Source organism: Hetaerina americana, unplaced genomic scaffold (genome assembly GCF_022747635.1).
Source record: "Hetaerina americana unplaced genomic scaffold, ioHetAmer1.1.p SCAF_89, whole genome shotgun sequence".
NCBI lineage: Eukaryota > Metazoa > Arthropoda > Insecta > Odonata > Calopterygidae > Hetaerina > Hetaerina americana.
In genome coordinates, this window is record NW_027287527.1 from 1,162,630 (window position 1) to 1,181,121 (window position 18,492).

At 35.3% G+C, this 18,492-nt stretch overlaps 2 protein-coding genes across 2 annotated transcripts in view; both read left to right on the forward strand.

Annotated features, from left to right (window-relative positions):
- The window catches only part of LOC139698569 (putative helicase mov-10-B.1), a 72,550-nt gene extending 59,549 nt beyond the window's left edge, over positions 1-13,001 (forward strand). The window contains exons 14-19 of the mRNA XM_071597409.1: positions 866-1,113; positions 4,064-4,224; positions 6,912-7,015; positions 9,373-9,493; positions 10,139-10,315; positions 10,614-13,001. Coding sequence (XP_071453510.1) covers positions 866-1,113; positions 4,064-4,224; positions 6,912-7,015; positions 9,373-9,493; positions 10,139-10,315; positions 10,614-10,823 — 1,021 coding nt within the window. The 3' untranslated portion in view covers positions 10,824-13,001. The remainder of the gene's footprint in view (positions 1-865; positions 1,114-4,063; positions 4,225-6,911; positions 7,016-9,372; positions 9,494-10,138; positions 10,316-10,613) is intronic.
- A 3,221-nt stretch (positions 13,002-16,222) lies between these two features.
- Positions 16,223-18,492, forward strand: part of eas (ethanolamine kinase 1) — a 46,148-nt gene continuing 43,878 nt past the window's right edge. Inside the window, exon 1 of the mRNA XM_071597407.1 lies at positions 16,223-16,734. Coding sequence (XP_071453508.1) covers positions 16,615-16,734 — 120 coding nt within the window. The 5' untranslated portion in view covers positions 16,223-16,614. The remainder of the gene's footprint in view (positions 16,735-18,492) is intronic.

Consider the following 18,492-nt stretch of genomic DNA (forward strand, 5'->3'; position numbering starts at 1 on the left):
ATATATGAAAGCAAGCTAGCACGAGTTCTGAGTGAGTACTTTAGCTCGTTCAGAACTCGAGTGTGCATGGTCTGTCCCAAAATAAAGTAGAATAACTCTGGGAGAAAATATTTATTGTAGATTAAAGTAAAAATTAATAGAATTCTTCAAAATAGTACCCTGGTACATCGACTTGCCTCTCCTAGATGAGGTACACTGCCTAGAAGGTGTTGGCGGGAATTTCATTGAGGCTTCTCAGCATGGCCTATTTGAAGTTAACCAGCATTCCAAAATGGTTGCCGTTCTAGCTCCTTTTTATTCTTGGGAACAAGAAGAAGTGCGGTGGTGCTACATAAGGGCTGTAGGGTGGCTGAGGCAGCTTGGCCAGGTACTCTGTCACGAGGAAGGTGGTGTGAGGTGGCATGCGGTCGTGACGCAGCCTCCAGTTGGCAAAGATCTCCTTCCTTCCTGAGATGTACTTTTTTCCACAGCCTGAAGGAGAATTTTTTCTGTAAATTGTGCTAACAGAGTATTGTGCTACAAAACAACTTCTGAACTACCGCTGCTTTTCGAGTGAAAATACCATGATAGGAATGCTTGCATTACTTACTGGGTACGGGGTAGTAAAAATGGTTGCACAAAACCTTGAAAAATGAATTTTTATCCTTGAAAATTTAGAAAAAACCTGGAATTGGAAACCATCTGATTGCTTGCAACCCAGTAATTGCAGTTTAATGTCTGCTTTGGTGAATCCAGGTGCATAATGACCGTGTTATGTTACTGATTATTTTATTTTTCTTTCAATATTGATTGCATGCAAATAAAAGTGCCTGTATTTGAAGTAGTCCCCCCAGTCCCCTACCAATATTTTTCATTTGTTCACCAGGTTGTCAAATGGATGGATTCCAAAGGAAAGTGTGACCCATGTTTTCATAGATGAGTGTGGACAAGCTGTGGAACCAGAAGCAGTTGCAGTGATTGCAGGCATCTTGGGCTATCGAGGGACTACCATTAATCAGCAAAATGGCCACGTAAATGGTGATACCAATTGCCATGGGATGTTGGTGCTTGCTGGTGATCCACTCCAGTTGGGTCCAGTATGTGCATCCTTGGATGCCAGCAAAATTGGCCTTGGTGAGCAATTTGTCCAGCGAGCCCTAATAGTAAGCCTCCTTGCATCATAGAGCATGAAAAAGTGTGGGCGTGAAAAAAGAAGGAAAGCATTGTGACTAATTCGAAATCATATTTCAACATCCTCTTAACCTAAAGTAGCTAATTAATGTGAAGTTACCGGGAGAGTGATTACTGCATTAAAATAGTAATTTAATGCAAATTCTATACTTATATGATGAATCGGTGGTAAATTGTAAAAATTTTATGCTAAATGTCCCAAATAAGTGCCTTACATTTCATCCCAGCCAGGTTAAATAAAAGAAATAGCAATTATCCTCTCGAAATAGCATTACATACTTCACTGCGCACAAAAGGCAATCATATCTCATGCTTTTATGGTGTAGATTAAAATTTTTCAGCTGTGTATGACTTGCAATCAGCATCTTGTCCCAGGGCTGTAACAATCAGTAAATTTCTAGCATAAATGCTCATTCATATTTATGGATTCCACCATGTGTGGATGCATCCCCTTTTTCTGGGGAAATGAATCATCTGACTAAAGTCAGATAGTTTTTCTCGTTGGATCTAAATTCCTTTGATGGTAAATGTTGAGGGATTCTCAAAAATCATGGTTTCATCTCAGTGTACTTTGATTTTATATGGATGTTTTTACAGACAATTTATGTTCTTTAATCATAATCATTTGAGTCTTCAGCTCATTCAACATTGTCATTATGTTTTGTGTGGATGGACATTTTGTTTTATATGAGCATGTTTTCCTAGTTGTTTCCCGAATCAGTATATCAGATTCAACTGAAAAAAAATACTCCACATAACATTTGCCCGTACCAAATTATTTGATTTATATCTATAATGGCACACTTTATGTAACTTGTGACAAAGCTTATCAAAACAATGCTTGATGAACTTCAATGCTTGGTATTTAACATAAAAAATCTCTTACAGTAGGGGATCGAGATGGTGCGGGGGCTAACGTACTGGCACCCCACTGCTAGGTTCAAATCCCGGCGGTGTTGAATACTTTTCAGAGGCATCTCGATCCCTACTTGAGGTGCTTTATGGAGGGCACTTTGAGTGAGTACGCCAACGGCGGATGGGACTTTAAGATGCAGAACCCTTGGCCCCTTTCGTAAAGAGTAGGCTAATGCCGATGACGGGTTTCTCTCCACACTTCATCCTTTCCTGCCCATCCCCTATGGCGCAAATGACTTCAGCTGTTGGGTGCCTCCCCTAAATACTACTACTACTCTCTTACAGTATTATATCAAAAAATTCATGTAGGAGTGTTGCCCTTGATTTTCTATTGCATAAGGTAGTTGTCTACATAAATTAATATCAAAATATCAGTAATCACTTGGGCTTTGATAGGTACCTACAGTAATTGCCCCCAAGATATCACAATAAACAAGAAACCTCTATTTCATTTTCTACTAGATACTGTTTCACTGTCTTCTTGAATGTCTTTGCTAATGAATTAAAATATTTGATGATTATAAAGACTGTTAAAGCAGTAGAGTTGGCACTACACATTGGTGTACCGAAGAATAATTACCTTGGAAATCACATATCGGAACACGTAAATAGCTCACAAATTCTTTATTGCCTTATTTAATACGGAAAAAGTGATTATATATTTATAATAGCACAAACATTAAAGTGTAATAATTAAAGTAGTTCTGGATAATCATCAAGAATGTTTAAGTGATATATGAAGAGATTTGGCAACCCATGATTGTGTACAGATGAATAATTACTTAACAGATCATATAGAGGAACACAATGTTTCACAAATTAATCATTACTTATTTCAAAGTGGTTACTTAAATCTAGCATTTATTAGTTAATCCTTTGGTGGATTTATTCTAAACATGAATGTTTTGTCTCATGCATTACTTTTCCAATTTTTCTCAAACGATGCATGTGAATGAAACTGATGTATTTAAAATAAAAATTAAATGCTCATTGTTGAAATTAACTTATATGCTGCTTATAACATAGGTATTGCTAAACAAAATTAATAATGATCGTGTATTGAAAAAATAGAGAATTTCAGCATAGTTCTTACAGGATACTTTTTTGAAGAACCAATATTGCTTTTTTCACTTCACCTCTTTTTACTCAACTGTTGTGGTTATTTTTAATGTAAAATAATAGTGTTACCACACTCCTACGCTCAAATTTAATGATTTTAATACGCCAGGTGAAGATCACCAATGTAAACTGTGGCCATATTGAAAATGTACCAAGGCGGAGTTTCAGAAGCAGGGTATCTGGCGGGGATGTAACTCCGACCCATTAGCGTGGTATCACTCCATCCAAAACTTGTTCGTAATCGCTTTTGATAGTGAGACTCATTTTGGGCAGGGTAATACTGGCCATCAGATTCAGTCTGCCTTTCGTACTTGCTCTGGGTAGTGAAGATCATTTCAAACAGTATCTTACTGCTGACAAGTGAACTCCACCAGTGGTGTGTGGTTCGTAATAGCACTCAAATTGTGTTTCTGAAATTAATTTTTGCAACCTGTGGGGAGTGAAAGATGCATTCTCAAATTTGATTAGATTTTATAGGCATGCAAATGTTAGGTAAATGAGATTTTGCTGTATTAATTGAGGTAAATTTTGCTTGTCTTAGCATACAGAGGAGCTTATTTGGATTCTGTAATATTATATTGAAAATGTAAGCATGAAACCAACCTTAATTGAAACCCAACGTAATATTTAAGAAAAAACCAGCACTTCCCCAAAAAGTATAAATAATATTCATATGGGACAGGGATGAAATATCTGGCACAGTATAAAATACCACGAATGCAAATGCTCCCAGCATAATTTTTAAGACTAAAATGAATTTTCATGGTAAAATAGCAATAAGAGTTTGCTATAAAATAGCCTATCTTTTTCAAGGCTTGTGACTGATTAATTATTTCAAACATTTGGTTTCATTTTACAGGTCTGTCATTGCTCGAGCGTCTCATGAAGAGGTGTTCCCTGTATCAAAGGAAAAATGATGCTTTTAACCCTCTTTTCATTACAAAGCTTGTTCGTAACTTCCGCTCTCATCCAGATATATTGCTTTTGCCGAATGAGCTGTTTTATGACAATGAGCTAGAGGTGAGTTAACTTTTCGATTCTTCAAATTCATTTATGTAACTGCTCATTAGTTGATTACCTTAGCAACCCAAACTACATGATGTTTGTACAGCTTTGGTTAGACCATTTAAAATATTTTAAATAAAGGTTTATTTAACATTGAGGTTGGGAGGAAAAAATATTTTTAAAATGATTATTGATGTTGTAATAGTTATGTCACTGGAATAGATTAAAATAAAGAGCATAAACACCATCCATTAGTTTACAATCAATTGCAATGAATTGAAGTAAATCTGGTTACTGAAGATTTTGAAATGCAACTTTAAATATTTTACTTTTGCCTTGTATTACTTTCACATCTTTACTATGATAAATCTATTAGGATTTAAGATTTATTGTTGTTCATTGGTTAACAAGAGAGTAAAATAATGTGAAAAAGCAGTGTACCTAGTAATTATTTGGATCTTGTTCTCTTCAGTTGTGCTCGGATTCTAAATGCGAAAGTTCTACTTCTATAAATTTGGACTGCATCAACCATGATACTTTCCTCCATAAAACCTAACTCTTTGACTGATGAGCCATTCAACTTTTTAAAAAATTCTGTTGTCTGTTGCATAGCAATATCCTGTGTCACCTTTCCATGAACTGTGATTAGGGTTATGGGCTGATTTGATTCAGGCAATTTCGAATATTTATCTAGTTTTTTTAAGAATTCTTTTTATGTTCCCCACCTCACGAATCTCATTGAATTTTCCAATTTTAAGTGTAGAATTCAAATCATTTAGAAGAATGACTTTAATTGTGAAAAACTTCTCTCGAGCATCCTGCTTTTAGCCCATCAATTCTGGGGGCTTTTCTATTCTTACCTGCACTCAATGCCTTTACAGGCATCTATTTCATGAAAGGCTTCCAATCAAGACTTCCTTCATTGCTGATTAGTTTGGCCTCCATTTCAATCCTTTATTTTATTCCATTTTCTCATCTTGGGATTCTTGAGTGACTCCCTTAAAAAAGTTCACTGTTTTAAAGGTTTTCTAAGTGTCACCACCTTACAGTATCTTAGTTGGGCTCTTCTTTTCATTCTCTCATTATGTCTTAAAGAGTCTTTAAGGCGCATGAATCTCCAAGGATCCTTTTCAAGGGAAATGCTGCTTGTCTAATTCCTAATTGCTGAACAGGTTGTTTTAACACAGATTGTCTGGTGATCTGTGAAGTTCTGCCTTTTCTTCTAAGCAGCCATGTTGGTTTTACTTGATCTCCTGATAACTGGTTGGAAGAAGGTTTGCTTTTACAACCACCAATGTATCATTTACCCTCCACCTTCCTTTTCAGTGGTAATACTGATAGATGCCATCAGTCTTGCAATTGTCTCATCAATGAATGCTATATAAATAAATGAAAGGACTAAGGACTATCAAGAGCACCCTTAAATTAGAAAAGCTGATTATAAACAAAGAGAAAATATAGGGGTAAAACATATTGTCGCTCAGGAAATGAGAGGTCAACTACAAAAAGTTTTTAAAACTAAAAGACAATTTCCGGAGTTTGACGCAGTAAATTCTATCAAGAGCCCTTAAATTAGAAAAGCTGATTATAAAACTACAAAGTTAGTCCTTTCATTTATTTATAATGAATCGGTTCCATAAAGTTACGCCAGAAACCATTAATTAAATGATTGCTATCTTCTGGATTTACTGTATAGTATATCCTCATTAGTTCTTACCTCAGGGGCCACATCAAAAAGTCTCCATTTAGCCTTCTGTATGTTATAATGTCCTTTTTGCATATTATTTAAGGTATTTTTGTTAATCCTGTCATGATTATTAAATCTTGTGTTCTCCTCATCAGTATATATCTCTCTAATGCCATATTGCTGAATGGCATTTATTATTAATTACTAATCATATGCTCTGATTCTGATTTTGTGAGCATAATAAGGTGTCCAAATCATTTTATCATGGCTCTATGCTACTGGAATTTATCAAAATACTCGGCCAATATGCCACATATTTCTGATTTAATTATGATTACATCACATTTATTGTTTGAGAGGTTTGTCGGTTAAGTAAAATTTCTAATCAAATGAACTCTGCGATTCCACGATGAGTCATGTCTTCCTACCACAAAGGGGATTTTTGCTCTTGTGGTTATAGAGTTCTAGGAATGATATTATCTCATATCTCACTTCATCACATATTTATGTTATTTCACTATACATAAGATCTTCCCAAGTTGTTGAATGCTATCTTACCTTTCATAGATGGTCATTGTCCAATTCATATTCCGTAACTGAGCTTTAGTTTTCCCTATGTTGAATCTTACTAAAGCACTTTCTTGCATTATCAAATGATTGAGTACCTTTTTTTGTACAATTCTCTGCTTGTTTTCTAGGTATATTTTACAAGAATTGCTCATTATATAAGATTATGAAGTATTATTTTTGGTATTTCTGTTATTGATTTATACTGGATATTAACTGAATTGGGCTCCATGAGAAAAAATCGGACTCCATTGAATAAGATACATTCTTATCAGTGCTGGCAATCCAATGAAATTTTAGCACAGTTCCGAAGCTAAAATATAAAACTCATTGATTAGCGAAGTGATAAATAACTAGGTGATAGACACATCTTTTCCACATGCGTCAAACATGTTTTTGCTAGATGCCTTCTTATTGTAATGTTAATTTTGTTTTTTTTTTTTACCAGGCCCATTCAAAAACAGTTCTACAGGACACACTTTGCAAGGCAACCTTCCCTGTCCACTTCCATAGTGTAGTTGGAGGAGATGAAAGGGAAGGATCCTCTCCAAGGTAGGTTTCCATGAGTCAGTAAGATAAATCAGGGTAACTAACGCTTAAGAGCTGTTATTAGAACAGTTGATTTTTAATTCTTTTATCTTGTAACTGAAAGTATTGCAACATTTTGTCTTGTTCAGCCGCAATTTGCATTTTCATGAAAGTGCTCAGAAGTGAACTATTCAGCCACTTGAGCTGCAGTGAGATACTCATTACTTCTCACAGAAGGGGACCTTTCGTTGAATGAGCACTTCATGTTTCCTTTGCGCATTCTCGTAAAGCATACCACCCTGTCCAATAAATATGCAAAATGAGGCCATAAAAACTTTATTTAGCAAAATTTAGTCTACATCGATTTTGTCCCCTTCAAAGTGCTCTCCATTCCTGGCTATGCATTTATTCCATCTTCTTTCCCAGGGTTTAAAGCACCCTTGGAAGTCCTCGGCAGTTTGGTTTTTTAGTTGTCTCATCATTTCTTGCTTTATTGTGTCCACATCTTCCCAGTGATGTCCTCTTACATTTTTGCATTTTGGGAATAGGAAAAAGTCGCAGGGGGTGAGATCTGGCAAACAATCAATACTGAATGTGCTGGTGCATTGTCATGGTGAAGGATCCATCCATGTTCGGTTAAATAGTGTGCACTGTTGATTTTCCTAAATTCAGTTCATCAGCTATCATTCGGACAGTTTTTCGATGATCGGTAAGGACAAGGGGACCACACACGATCAATGTTGTCATCAACACAGATGGTTGAAGGTCATCCCGGCCTTGCATCATCCGTGGAGTCTTTTTGGCCATCTATAAAATGCTTAATCTACTTGGAAACAGATGTTTTCTTCAGAGCATTATCACCATAAACTGCTGTCAACATTTCAGTAATTTCTTGATAACTTGATAATGCACTTCACCAAAAAACTTGATGCTGATTTGCTGCTCTGTGATTTCATCAATTTCCATTTTTGACAAACAGTAAAAACAAGGACTACAAAAACTAACATAACTGGCACCATACACAAAGCTCGATGATTCGCCAAGCAGAGATGGCTCTTTGGGTCTCAGGCAACTAGTGCTGCTAGTGGGCTTTAGTCCACGTCATGGCCTTCCAGATTGCTCGACTTCGCACATTTATTACACAGACCACGTATATGGGCATTGTAGTTTCTGACTAAATCAGTTATAGTGAATTGCATAGTGATCTCACTGACTTAGTGAAAGAATCATATGCAAATCTCTAAGACTCAAAGCAAGAAACATTAAAATTTACCCATACTGCCATCACTCAAAGTTAACAAAAAGTATTATTAACATTAAAATTGAAATGAATGTGTAATAAGTTCATGAAAATGAATTTTCTTCATCACTGCCCATGTGTGGTAATTCTGGTGTCACAATTCGTGTGTTTACATTTATGTATTTCAGTGGACATTTTTATCACATGCAATACAGGAATAGGAAATTCTTTTAAAAAAATAATATGGATTTTTGTGGAAAGAGTTTCGAGTGAAATATGACTCAAGTGTTTGGAGCACCCTAAAAATCCAGAACCGTCCTTACTAGGAGTACTGGGTCTTCAACTTAGTCAAAGCATTCGTTGTGCTTCCTGGAATTTGCATAACACACCCACTCTTTGGTTCTCCTGACAATGGAACATGCATACGGTTGTGTTATATTTATTTATCTGATACAAGAGAAGGGTAGGTATCAACCTTTAGGACAAAAGTCAGTCCACACCTCCTATTTCCCTTGTCCTTTCACCATTATTGAACAGCACAATTGGAACTCTATTAAGAAAATTGGCTACTCTCAGATTTGCTATGTGGCCGAGAAGTACATTTAACAATTTTAATAAATACTAATTTTCAGAGTTTTCATATTAAATTTAGCATGCATGTATTAACTTATGAGCCTTAGTCCCTTTAAATAGTTATTATTCATTGATAATTTGGTGTTTTGGTTCCTGGTCAAAATCCTCCATGCATATAGTAGATTCAGACGGTAGTAGGAATTTTCTAACTCTTGATCTAATATCTTAGCATATGTTACAGGTTATGTTGAAAGCCATCGTACTTAGTTTGATGATCAATGTACTCAACTGGTTGAACTTGATCATGAGTTGGTAAGGACATTCTACCATTTGTGTATGTTGTGATTATCAGTGTCTTTCCTAATTATGCAGAGCTTTGGTGTGACATTGAGTTGACTGGTACTGCACTGTCAGAATTGACCTAATGTTTTTTTGAATTATAGCATTATTGATCTATAGGACTAAGATATTTTTCATATCTTCAATTGCATTAGGCTTCCCTTTGTCCAATTCATTGGTTTACCGATAATGAGCTATATACTGATGCTAGGTTGCTCTTTAATTGCAGTTACTTCAACCTTAGGGAGGTGGAAGTTGTGATCATGTATGTTAAATCCCTGCTTGCAATCAAAGGTGCAGGTAAAGTTAATCAGAATGAAATAGGAGTTCTTACACCATATACTAGGCAGGTAAGTGCAATGCGTTTTACATTTATTTTTACATCTACTTTGATATCAATTGGTGAATAAAAATTGGGCTCTGAATAAAAACTTAAGGGTATTGTGCATGTCCAAACTCATCTCACTCCTTCAGGCATGCTCCAATGGTGTTATTGAATATTTTATGGAGTTAAAAATAAAGTAATTTCCTTTTTATTCTTGTGATTATGTTTCTATGGGTTTTGAGATTTTTTTTAAATTCAAGATAGAAATACTTGATTTAGAGACTCTGAAAGTGCATGGATTGCTTGTTAGACAAGTAATCTTTATACTTCCAGTCCTCCTATATTTTGCAATACTCCCGTCAACTTCATTCACTCGACTCTAGATTGCACTCGCAAATTCATGAATTGCACCTAGGTATTATTTTTTATACTTTATATTAAAATTATTACTAATGAATATTTAGAATATGGTAATAATTGGTATAATCCATGTTTATATTTTGGTAAATTGTTCAATTTTATGATATATGGAAATGAATTATAAAAACTCATTTAGTTAAATCCGGATGACATGAATCTCTTTTTTTTATTTTTGCTCTAATTTGTTGGCATACTAAAAACAATGTCTGGAAAATTTCTTTTGATAACTGTTACTTAAAATTTTACCAAGGTTTACAAGTTGAAGCAGGCCTTGAGGAAGAAGAACTGGGTCGATGTTGAGGTGGGCTCGACTGAAATATACCAAGGACGAGAAAAAAGAGTAATGATAATTTCTACTGTCCGTTCTGCAAAGAGTGCAATTGAAGTGGACTCACATTACAGAATGGGATTTTTATCAGACCCTAAGGTTGGTATTTGAAATTAGTCCTTCCCCAAAAGATATTTGTATCTTAAAAAAGCAGAAGTTTATAGTTTAGAATTGATGCAGTCTTATAAAATTTCACATTTGTTAACAAAAAATGATTTCTCATTAGTCACTTTTAACAAGTTATTATTTAAGTATAGTCCTGATTGTGTCGGTACTTGGTACTTAGATTAATGGGGGTTTCTCTTCCATTCATAGTGGTTTATGGGAATGAAATTAGCTTTAGAAAACAAAATTGGCCTCATGAATAATAATTGAAATTATCTTTTTCTTCTTTAAGCGCTTCAACGTAGCCATGACCAGAGCTCAGGCTAGGCTAATCATCGTTGGTGACCCTTATGTTTTGGCCCGCAATGAAAATTGGTTGGCTGTGATGAACTTAACGCAAGAGCATAATACTTTTGTGGGGGCACCATATATTCCTCGGGATGATAATTATGTAGCACGCCTTCATCCTTTGTTTAAGCAGCTAACACTTTCATCGCAGTGAAGGAAGATACTTCTACATCAATGAGGAGTCATCTAGGGGAAAATGGGTAAAGTGGGGTGTATTAATGTACAAGAACGTGAGCAAGTCAATGAAAAGTTCCTTTATCAATTTATATCAAAATATTTTTTATTAATTGTTCTTTTTTGTATTAGATATAGTATCTCATTTGGTATTTTAAATGATACTTATCAGATTTATTGTATATTAGGGTTATATTTGACACTATATTCAGTATTGCCAGCAGCAGGATGCCCATTACAGGTCATTCAGATTTGAATCTTTTAGTACTTGTAGCATATAAGAATGTGCACCTTTTGTAAAACAAACGTAATATGTGACTGGTTATCCCAAAACTTTATATGATTAACAACATCAACATGTCAGAGCAGTAAATAGTTTTTCATTAATGTTTCATTTTTTTCATATACAGGGTGTAGCCACATAACTTCCTTTTTTGATAGCATTTTGCATTTGAAGAAAGGAAGTTATGTTACTGTGTATTACTGTGTTAAGTAAAAAAGCAGTGTAGGCATTTATTATCACCAAGTCTCTGATGAAATAAAGTATATTGATGGATGATCTGACGACCCTGTGGGTCAGCTAAACAGGTCTCTGGGTTATATGTTGCTACCTGAAATGAAAGGACATTCAGTTTCAAACTGAATCATTGTACAAATATTAAGGCTTCCAAATTTCATGACATTAAAAAGGCTGTTTAAAGCCAGATTTGGGATTTTTTTTTTTCACTTTGACTCACAAGGCAAGCCTATTTTTTTATACTATTATTAGCATTTCTGCTGTGTGTACTGATTAAAGATTGTTTGTACTAAAGTTTGATGTCCTCTTTTGGAAATGTGTAATTTCGCTGTATGTTTATTAATTGTTAGGAGTTGGACATGGTTGTGTGGGGTATCTCTTGAATAATTTCATGAACACAAAGTTCTTGAAATTTACTGATTGCGAAGGCTTAAAAGATTTTGTACTCCCTTTTATATTCCAAGATGGTCTGGCACTATGAATTGAACAGACTTGGTGAGAATCTAATTTAATGCTTCATTCGCATGCGTAAGATATTTTTATAGAAAAAGAAATTAAATGCATAGCGCATGTCTTCATTCAGCCAGTTAACCCATAAATGTTTTCAATTTTTCTATGTAAATCAATGATTGCCTCCAAAGCATTTTTTAAAATCCACTCATAAATAGTACTTTTAAAATCTATTTCCCTTTTTGTATGACACATTTGTTGTAAAAAAATGACCAATTAATAAATTCGAAAATATTTGAGTTTTTTAATGCAAAATCTCAGACACTGTCGGTAAATGCCATCAGTTGTGTGGGTGATGAAATGAGAGAATATGTAGAAAGTTAAGATTTTTTAGGGGGCCCTTATTACTCGGGTCATTTCATGATTCAATTAAGATTTTATGGAAGGTCCTGATTTCGCCATTATGTTTGCAAAAGATGTAGTGGAGTTTTATTGGTAAGATCTGTTGATACATCAACTTGAATAGTAAATTTTCTACTTTTCAGTTTACCACATTAAACCTCTTGTAATTGTCATTGAAGAATTAAAAATATTCTACCAGTCATTTTGGTTTTTGATGGACCCTATAAACAGCAATACTTTCCATTCCAATAAGTCCTGCATAACAGAATTCTTAACTAAATCCCCAAGCACCTGCTATCAAAAAACTAATTTTCAGAGCCTCATACTTTCTGCTTCCCTTAATGTCTTTTGAAATCCTTAAATCATCATCCCTCCAACTTGGTTACCAAGCTTACTACATTCTAATAAAGTTCAATAGTCCAGTGTCACTCTGTTCAACACATCAATGCTAAGTTGTCTAGTTTTGTTTGAAAGTGGACCATTTTCAAATCCTAATTTGTATTTTTTCTTTGTTTTAAATACCTTTACATGATGTTGTTAGGCTTTCATCTTACCTAATTACCAAATTAAGAGGTGGTCTGGTGGCGACTGCACCTCCTTGACTGAAAGTAAGGATAGGACTGATGGATGAGTATGTGATCCCTGTATCAAGCAAGTCACTTGTTTCATGTATACCATCCATACATATTTCTGGTTGCCTGACCGCCTAAAGCAGGCTCGACATGGTGATTTATAGATGGTGCTGAATGTATTCATTTTGATTATAAATAAAAATTATAAATAATATAACAGGTTTGAGTGATTTATTTTAATAGCCAAAAATAATCCATGTATATCATAAAATTAAGAGTACCCATGAAGTCGAAGCCAAAAATAAATTTGTGCATGGGGAGACAAATGAAAAACCTAATAAGCATTTGATTAACCATGCCATTTTTCTGTAAGTTGATGGTACTGTTAGCAATGCTTTAAAGAATATCTTAAGGAAAAGCCATGATCATTCTGGTCTTACATTAGAGAAATGCAGGGTAAAGGTTCAACTGAAGATTGTTTGAAGGGTGGAACGGGCGAACTAATTGTGGGAAGCCTGAAAAAGGGAATTATTCAGGCAAGTTCGTCCAGAGCGTCTTCACTAAAGATACAAACTCACCAAGCAAGCTTCCACAACCACCTGGGGAACATGTGAGTGGCATAACAACGTCCAAGAAAGGAATAGAACATCTCCATAGAATCAAAGCTAAAAAAGCAATCAAGTCCGTAGAAATACCTGCTAGAATGTTTAAGGAATTAGCTGAAGACCTGTTTTAAGAAGGTATATTATTTAAGTCGATAGAAGAAGGCTCAGTATCTCTTGTTTGCATGCCTGCTCCCATAACTCCCATCTATAGAGGCGGTGATAGTGAGGTTCCTACCAAATATTGGCCGGTATCCTAAACATCATTTTCCTGTGAAATATTAAAACATTATTGTGGGTAAATGTTATGAGATTTCTCGATATTAGTAAGATACTAAGACACAGCATGGATTTAGGAAGAGCAAATCTTGTGATGGGTTTTTTATTCACAATATTCTTGAATCCAGAAAAAACAATACAAGATTGGATTTAAAATTAGCTTTTGATAAATTCCTACACAGCAAAACTGTTACACAAACTGAAATGCTATGGTATCAATGATGAATTTAATTAGACTTCTTGTCATACTGCAAACAAATAGTAGTCATCGATGAGTTGTGCTCAATGGAGGTAGATGTAACCTTGGGCATCCCCCAGGGAAGTGTAACATGGCTGCTACTATTCTTAATATAGATTAATGGCTTTAAATTGTGTGGTACTTGCAACGTTACATTATTTGTAGATGCCACGATGGCAAACGGAAATATGGGCCCCTGCAGATTGCAAGCTACTCTAGATTTTTTGACACATCAGATTGGTACTAGGAATGGGTATTAGTTGCAAATTCTCAGTTTTGATATTTTGGAGCACCAGTAGTTTACATATTTGCATGAAATAATGAAATAGAAGGTTATGTGTTAACTATGGCAGATCAAGTTAAATATTTGGGTGTTATTCATGGGGAGCATATATCAGAAGAATTTGTGGATGTGAATTAAAGAAATTAATCTCATTAAAGGAGTGGCGGAGAAATATAAAGCGATAGTTTAAGAGAGGTAATATTTCACTTAGGTTGGGCCACATTTGAAATATACCACAAGTATTTGGGATCTTTGGGAGAAAGCATTGATAAAAGAATTAGATAAAGTTCAGCGAAAATCCACCAGATTCATAAAAAATTATTATGATAAGAAAAGGGGTGCAGCAGGCCTTAGAAAAGAACAAGTGAGACTTAAGACTTTTAGCAAGGTATAGAACACACAAATTGACTATGACACTGTGGGAATTATTCAGTGGTCAGTGAGTCCTTGTACCCAGATGAAGGTGGCTGGGACCACCGAAATATTGAAGTGGTTTGTGTTTTGGATAATCTTTTTTTGTGTCAGTGTTCCATTTGGCATCTTCATACTTATTAAAAGCTATAAACATGTAAGTTTGAGCTACAGACATCGCTCTGAAAGGGTCATGTTTCTCAATCATGAATATTATGATCTCTATCAGTGTTTGCTGATATTTTATGCATTTTAATGCAGAACTTAAATCCCTGCTCTTTGTGGATGACTTGATTGTTAAAATGATTGTTTTTGTATGTAATAATAATAATAATTTGTCCTAACTAAATTTACCATTTAATGGAATTTGAATTTTAAATTGGAATATTATTTTATTATTGTTTGCTTCCATGAAGAAGCATATGCATGCTAATTAGAATGTGATATGCAAATTAGCATGCTAATAAATTGATCAGTTGCTTTTCTTGCATTTGAATTGGTGAAATATTGTTTGGATTTCTATCATGGTGATGAAATAAATTTTTGCCAATGTTTGTATATCTATCTCTTCCAATTCTTGATGAGTAATGACTCAGACAATGAAATGTCACCATAAATGGAGTTCCTAACCTGAAGTAAATCTAGGGAAGATACATTCCTGATAATATATTGGCATGGCTAATTTCTTCTCAGGATAGGGATAGGACCAGCATATTTTTTCAATTCGTGAAGGAGTATTCATTTCCATTAGCAAATAACAAAATAGGCATATTTAAATCTTTTCATCATCATTTTTCTTACATCAGAAGGCACTAGCATAGTTTGTCTAGTTATCATGTGTGAGGAGGTTCATCTGTGCTAAATGTTTTTCACCCACCTGTGAACTTAATACAATATTACAATAGTATAAAAGTCAGTAAATTTTCCCGGTTTTACTTCTTTATGAAGCCAATATAATAGGTGATTCCAGCATCTGGTGAATTTTCATTATAAATTTTGGGGGAGTTGTTTGCTTATTTGGTGATTTACCTTAATAAACTGTGAGGTCCCATTTTTATTAAATATTCATGATGGTCAACCAAAATCTTTTATTTCTATTGTGTGCATGTAATGGATGAGAGGTTCCAGAAGGCTTTTTAAAAGAAGCAAACCATTAATTTGCATTGAAGGCAATTATTTTGAAATATGCCTCATGATTTTTATCATACTTTCAAAATAGTAATTTGCATAATGGAGAGATTTGGAGAGTATTATTGATGGGAAAAGTTTCATTATTTAAGTTAGCTGAAAATATGTACCAAAAAGCGAGACGGCGTTTATACTATACCAAAAGTATCGAGGCACAGAAGAAATTGCCAGTGACCTACTTGACACATTGAGAGCTCTTACTGTGATGACAATAATGGATAAAACTTGATCGTAAGTTCTCGGATAATTAATGCCGTCTAAACTTTTGGGGTCGGTGATTATGTTACGTGCATCACAGAATACCACACATGAAAGACCATATGGTTTTAGCGCCGCCCTAGCGGGAATTTAATAAGCGACTAAATATGACGTTTATTGGGTGTTTATCTGTGTCCCGTACCCTGTGCCTCTAAGATAGTACACCTTTGCGCTTTGTTTTACATTTGTTTCACAATGTGGTGCACTCCTCATGCGATTGAACTGAAAGATTTTTAACCGATATCAATCATTGTTTTCGTGAAATAACGTTTTAAATTAACACACTTGAATAATGTTAAGTTCAGTATTTATTACAATTGATCGTGCACTCTCGTGACAAACGATGAATCACGAGTTTTATGTGTGTACCCTTTTAAGGGGTCCTAGGGTAACAGTCTTGTAATATTTTTTTGCGCCAAATACCTAATTGTATGTTTGGGCAAATTAGGTTAATTAATGAAGCATCATAAACACTAAGCAGGTGCAATGATTGGCATTCTGAAGGTCAAGGCGCACGATAAAATCGCAAGCAAGCGACGGTTTTCCTTAGTTCTTGCTGCTTGAGCGAAGCATGGCTTTTACTGTGCCGCATCTCCCGATAGCAATCGAAGAAACACTTTTGTTAGACGGTGCAATAGCTGTTTTAAAGGAGGTCAGGCCACTCTGGAAAAAGGAGAACATCGAATTTAAGGTAGGAAGTTTAAATTCTCAGTTTTCTCGATATCTGGGCAGTTCTGAGATCCGTGTGATCTGTTATACTGCTTACGTTTCTCCTACGTATGCTATCTATGCGTGCTCAAGGCACCTTTATAATTAAAATTGTCCATCTGTTCTGTTTGCAGTCTGAACAGTAGTGTTTTAAAAATATCACTGTTGTGTCTGCGTAAGCGGTATACTATGTTATCGGCTTGGCCAACATATTTGGGAGCTGAACAACATTTATTGAAAGCTTAAATCGCTAGTTAATTCTGGCAATATTAATGCGATTGTGGAACGATTGTTTCTACTAAGTTGAGAAACATTGCATGGAAATATCATTTATTTTATTTGGACGCACCCACTGTTGGGTGTGTATTGTATTCCTTTAAATTTCTTGACGAAATTCTACATATTTCACCATCTCAAAGAAATGTCATACTTTGCACCATATCACAAACCATTTTATTACGTGGGTATTCATGACATGTATCCTCTTCCCAAAATTGAACACACATTTCCTTTGTTCAAGTGTTTATTGTATCTTGACATGTCGGGGTTCTTATAATAGCATCCGTGCAATATTCACCCGCAGCTTATTTTGTTTTTTGGCAAAACCGTGTATTCAGTGTGGTTCCAAATTGCCTGCCTAAATTATACGGACATTTATCGATGAAATTTGCTTTTTCCAGTGCAATATACTTGTTTGCAAATCCTCCCGTGAATTTTTCGAACTTAGGGGCCAGTCGTTGGATCCTATTTCCATTGATAGAGAGGAGTCCCTTTGCCCTGCACATGGCGCCTTTGGTTTTTAAAAAGGCGTCTTCTTCCATCCGCCGTCACGATAGCTTGCGTCATCCGAATACGTGGGCGATACGTTTGCCCACTCAGAGGCATGAATGGTTCAGGCACCATTCAAACTTCTTTCCTTATTACATTCCTTCCATCTGATCTGATACACGATAAAAAATATTCCTGTCAAACGTATCGCTCATACACTTCTCCCTCCTCTGCAATTACAAATCTGCGATGCAGGAATCATTGATGGCTTGTGTACACCTAAATCGTGTATTTTTTAAAGTCTTATGTTCCTTTTAGCCTTAATAGTAATGCAGTTTATTAGTGGGTTATTTTAAAAACGAAAAATACATATCAATACATAATAGCCTGGAGCGTGATTTAAAATCTCCAATGTTGCCATTAAAATGATTCCACGAACCGTTCTCGAGAAAGGTTTGCAATATTTTGTCGTGCCCCGTGTCACTTATAGCTAAGGCCCAGATCTCAATGCGTAACTTCTGCTTTCTCACAAGAATTTGCCTTCATTGATGTTCCAGAAGAACATTTTATAATTCTTAAACCAATTTGAGCCGTTGCGGAGGGAACAGATTTTTTTCACTGATGCTTTGCTTTATTTCTGTGAAGAGGTTGAAATCTCTGTCTTCTTAAGTCACGGTTTTTCAGCTTATGTTGCACCATCTGAAGTTCAAAGGACCTTCCACATTGAATAATAAATACAATACCACCTTTTGGAGCTCCTAAGTGTTGAGACAATGGAATGAGTTCGTAGATTTCAAAAAAGCCATATTTCGCTCACAAAAAAACCGTATTTCACCGTGCAATTCTCTATGAACTCGTGTTAACTCCGGCATAACCGCCGGTGTAGGATGTAATCGTTTTCAGGACGGACCTCACGGTGTCCCAGATGAAAAATGTGTGGATCTGAACCATCTAGGTTGACAGCGATTAAAAA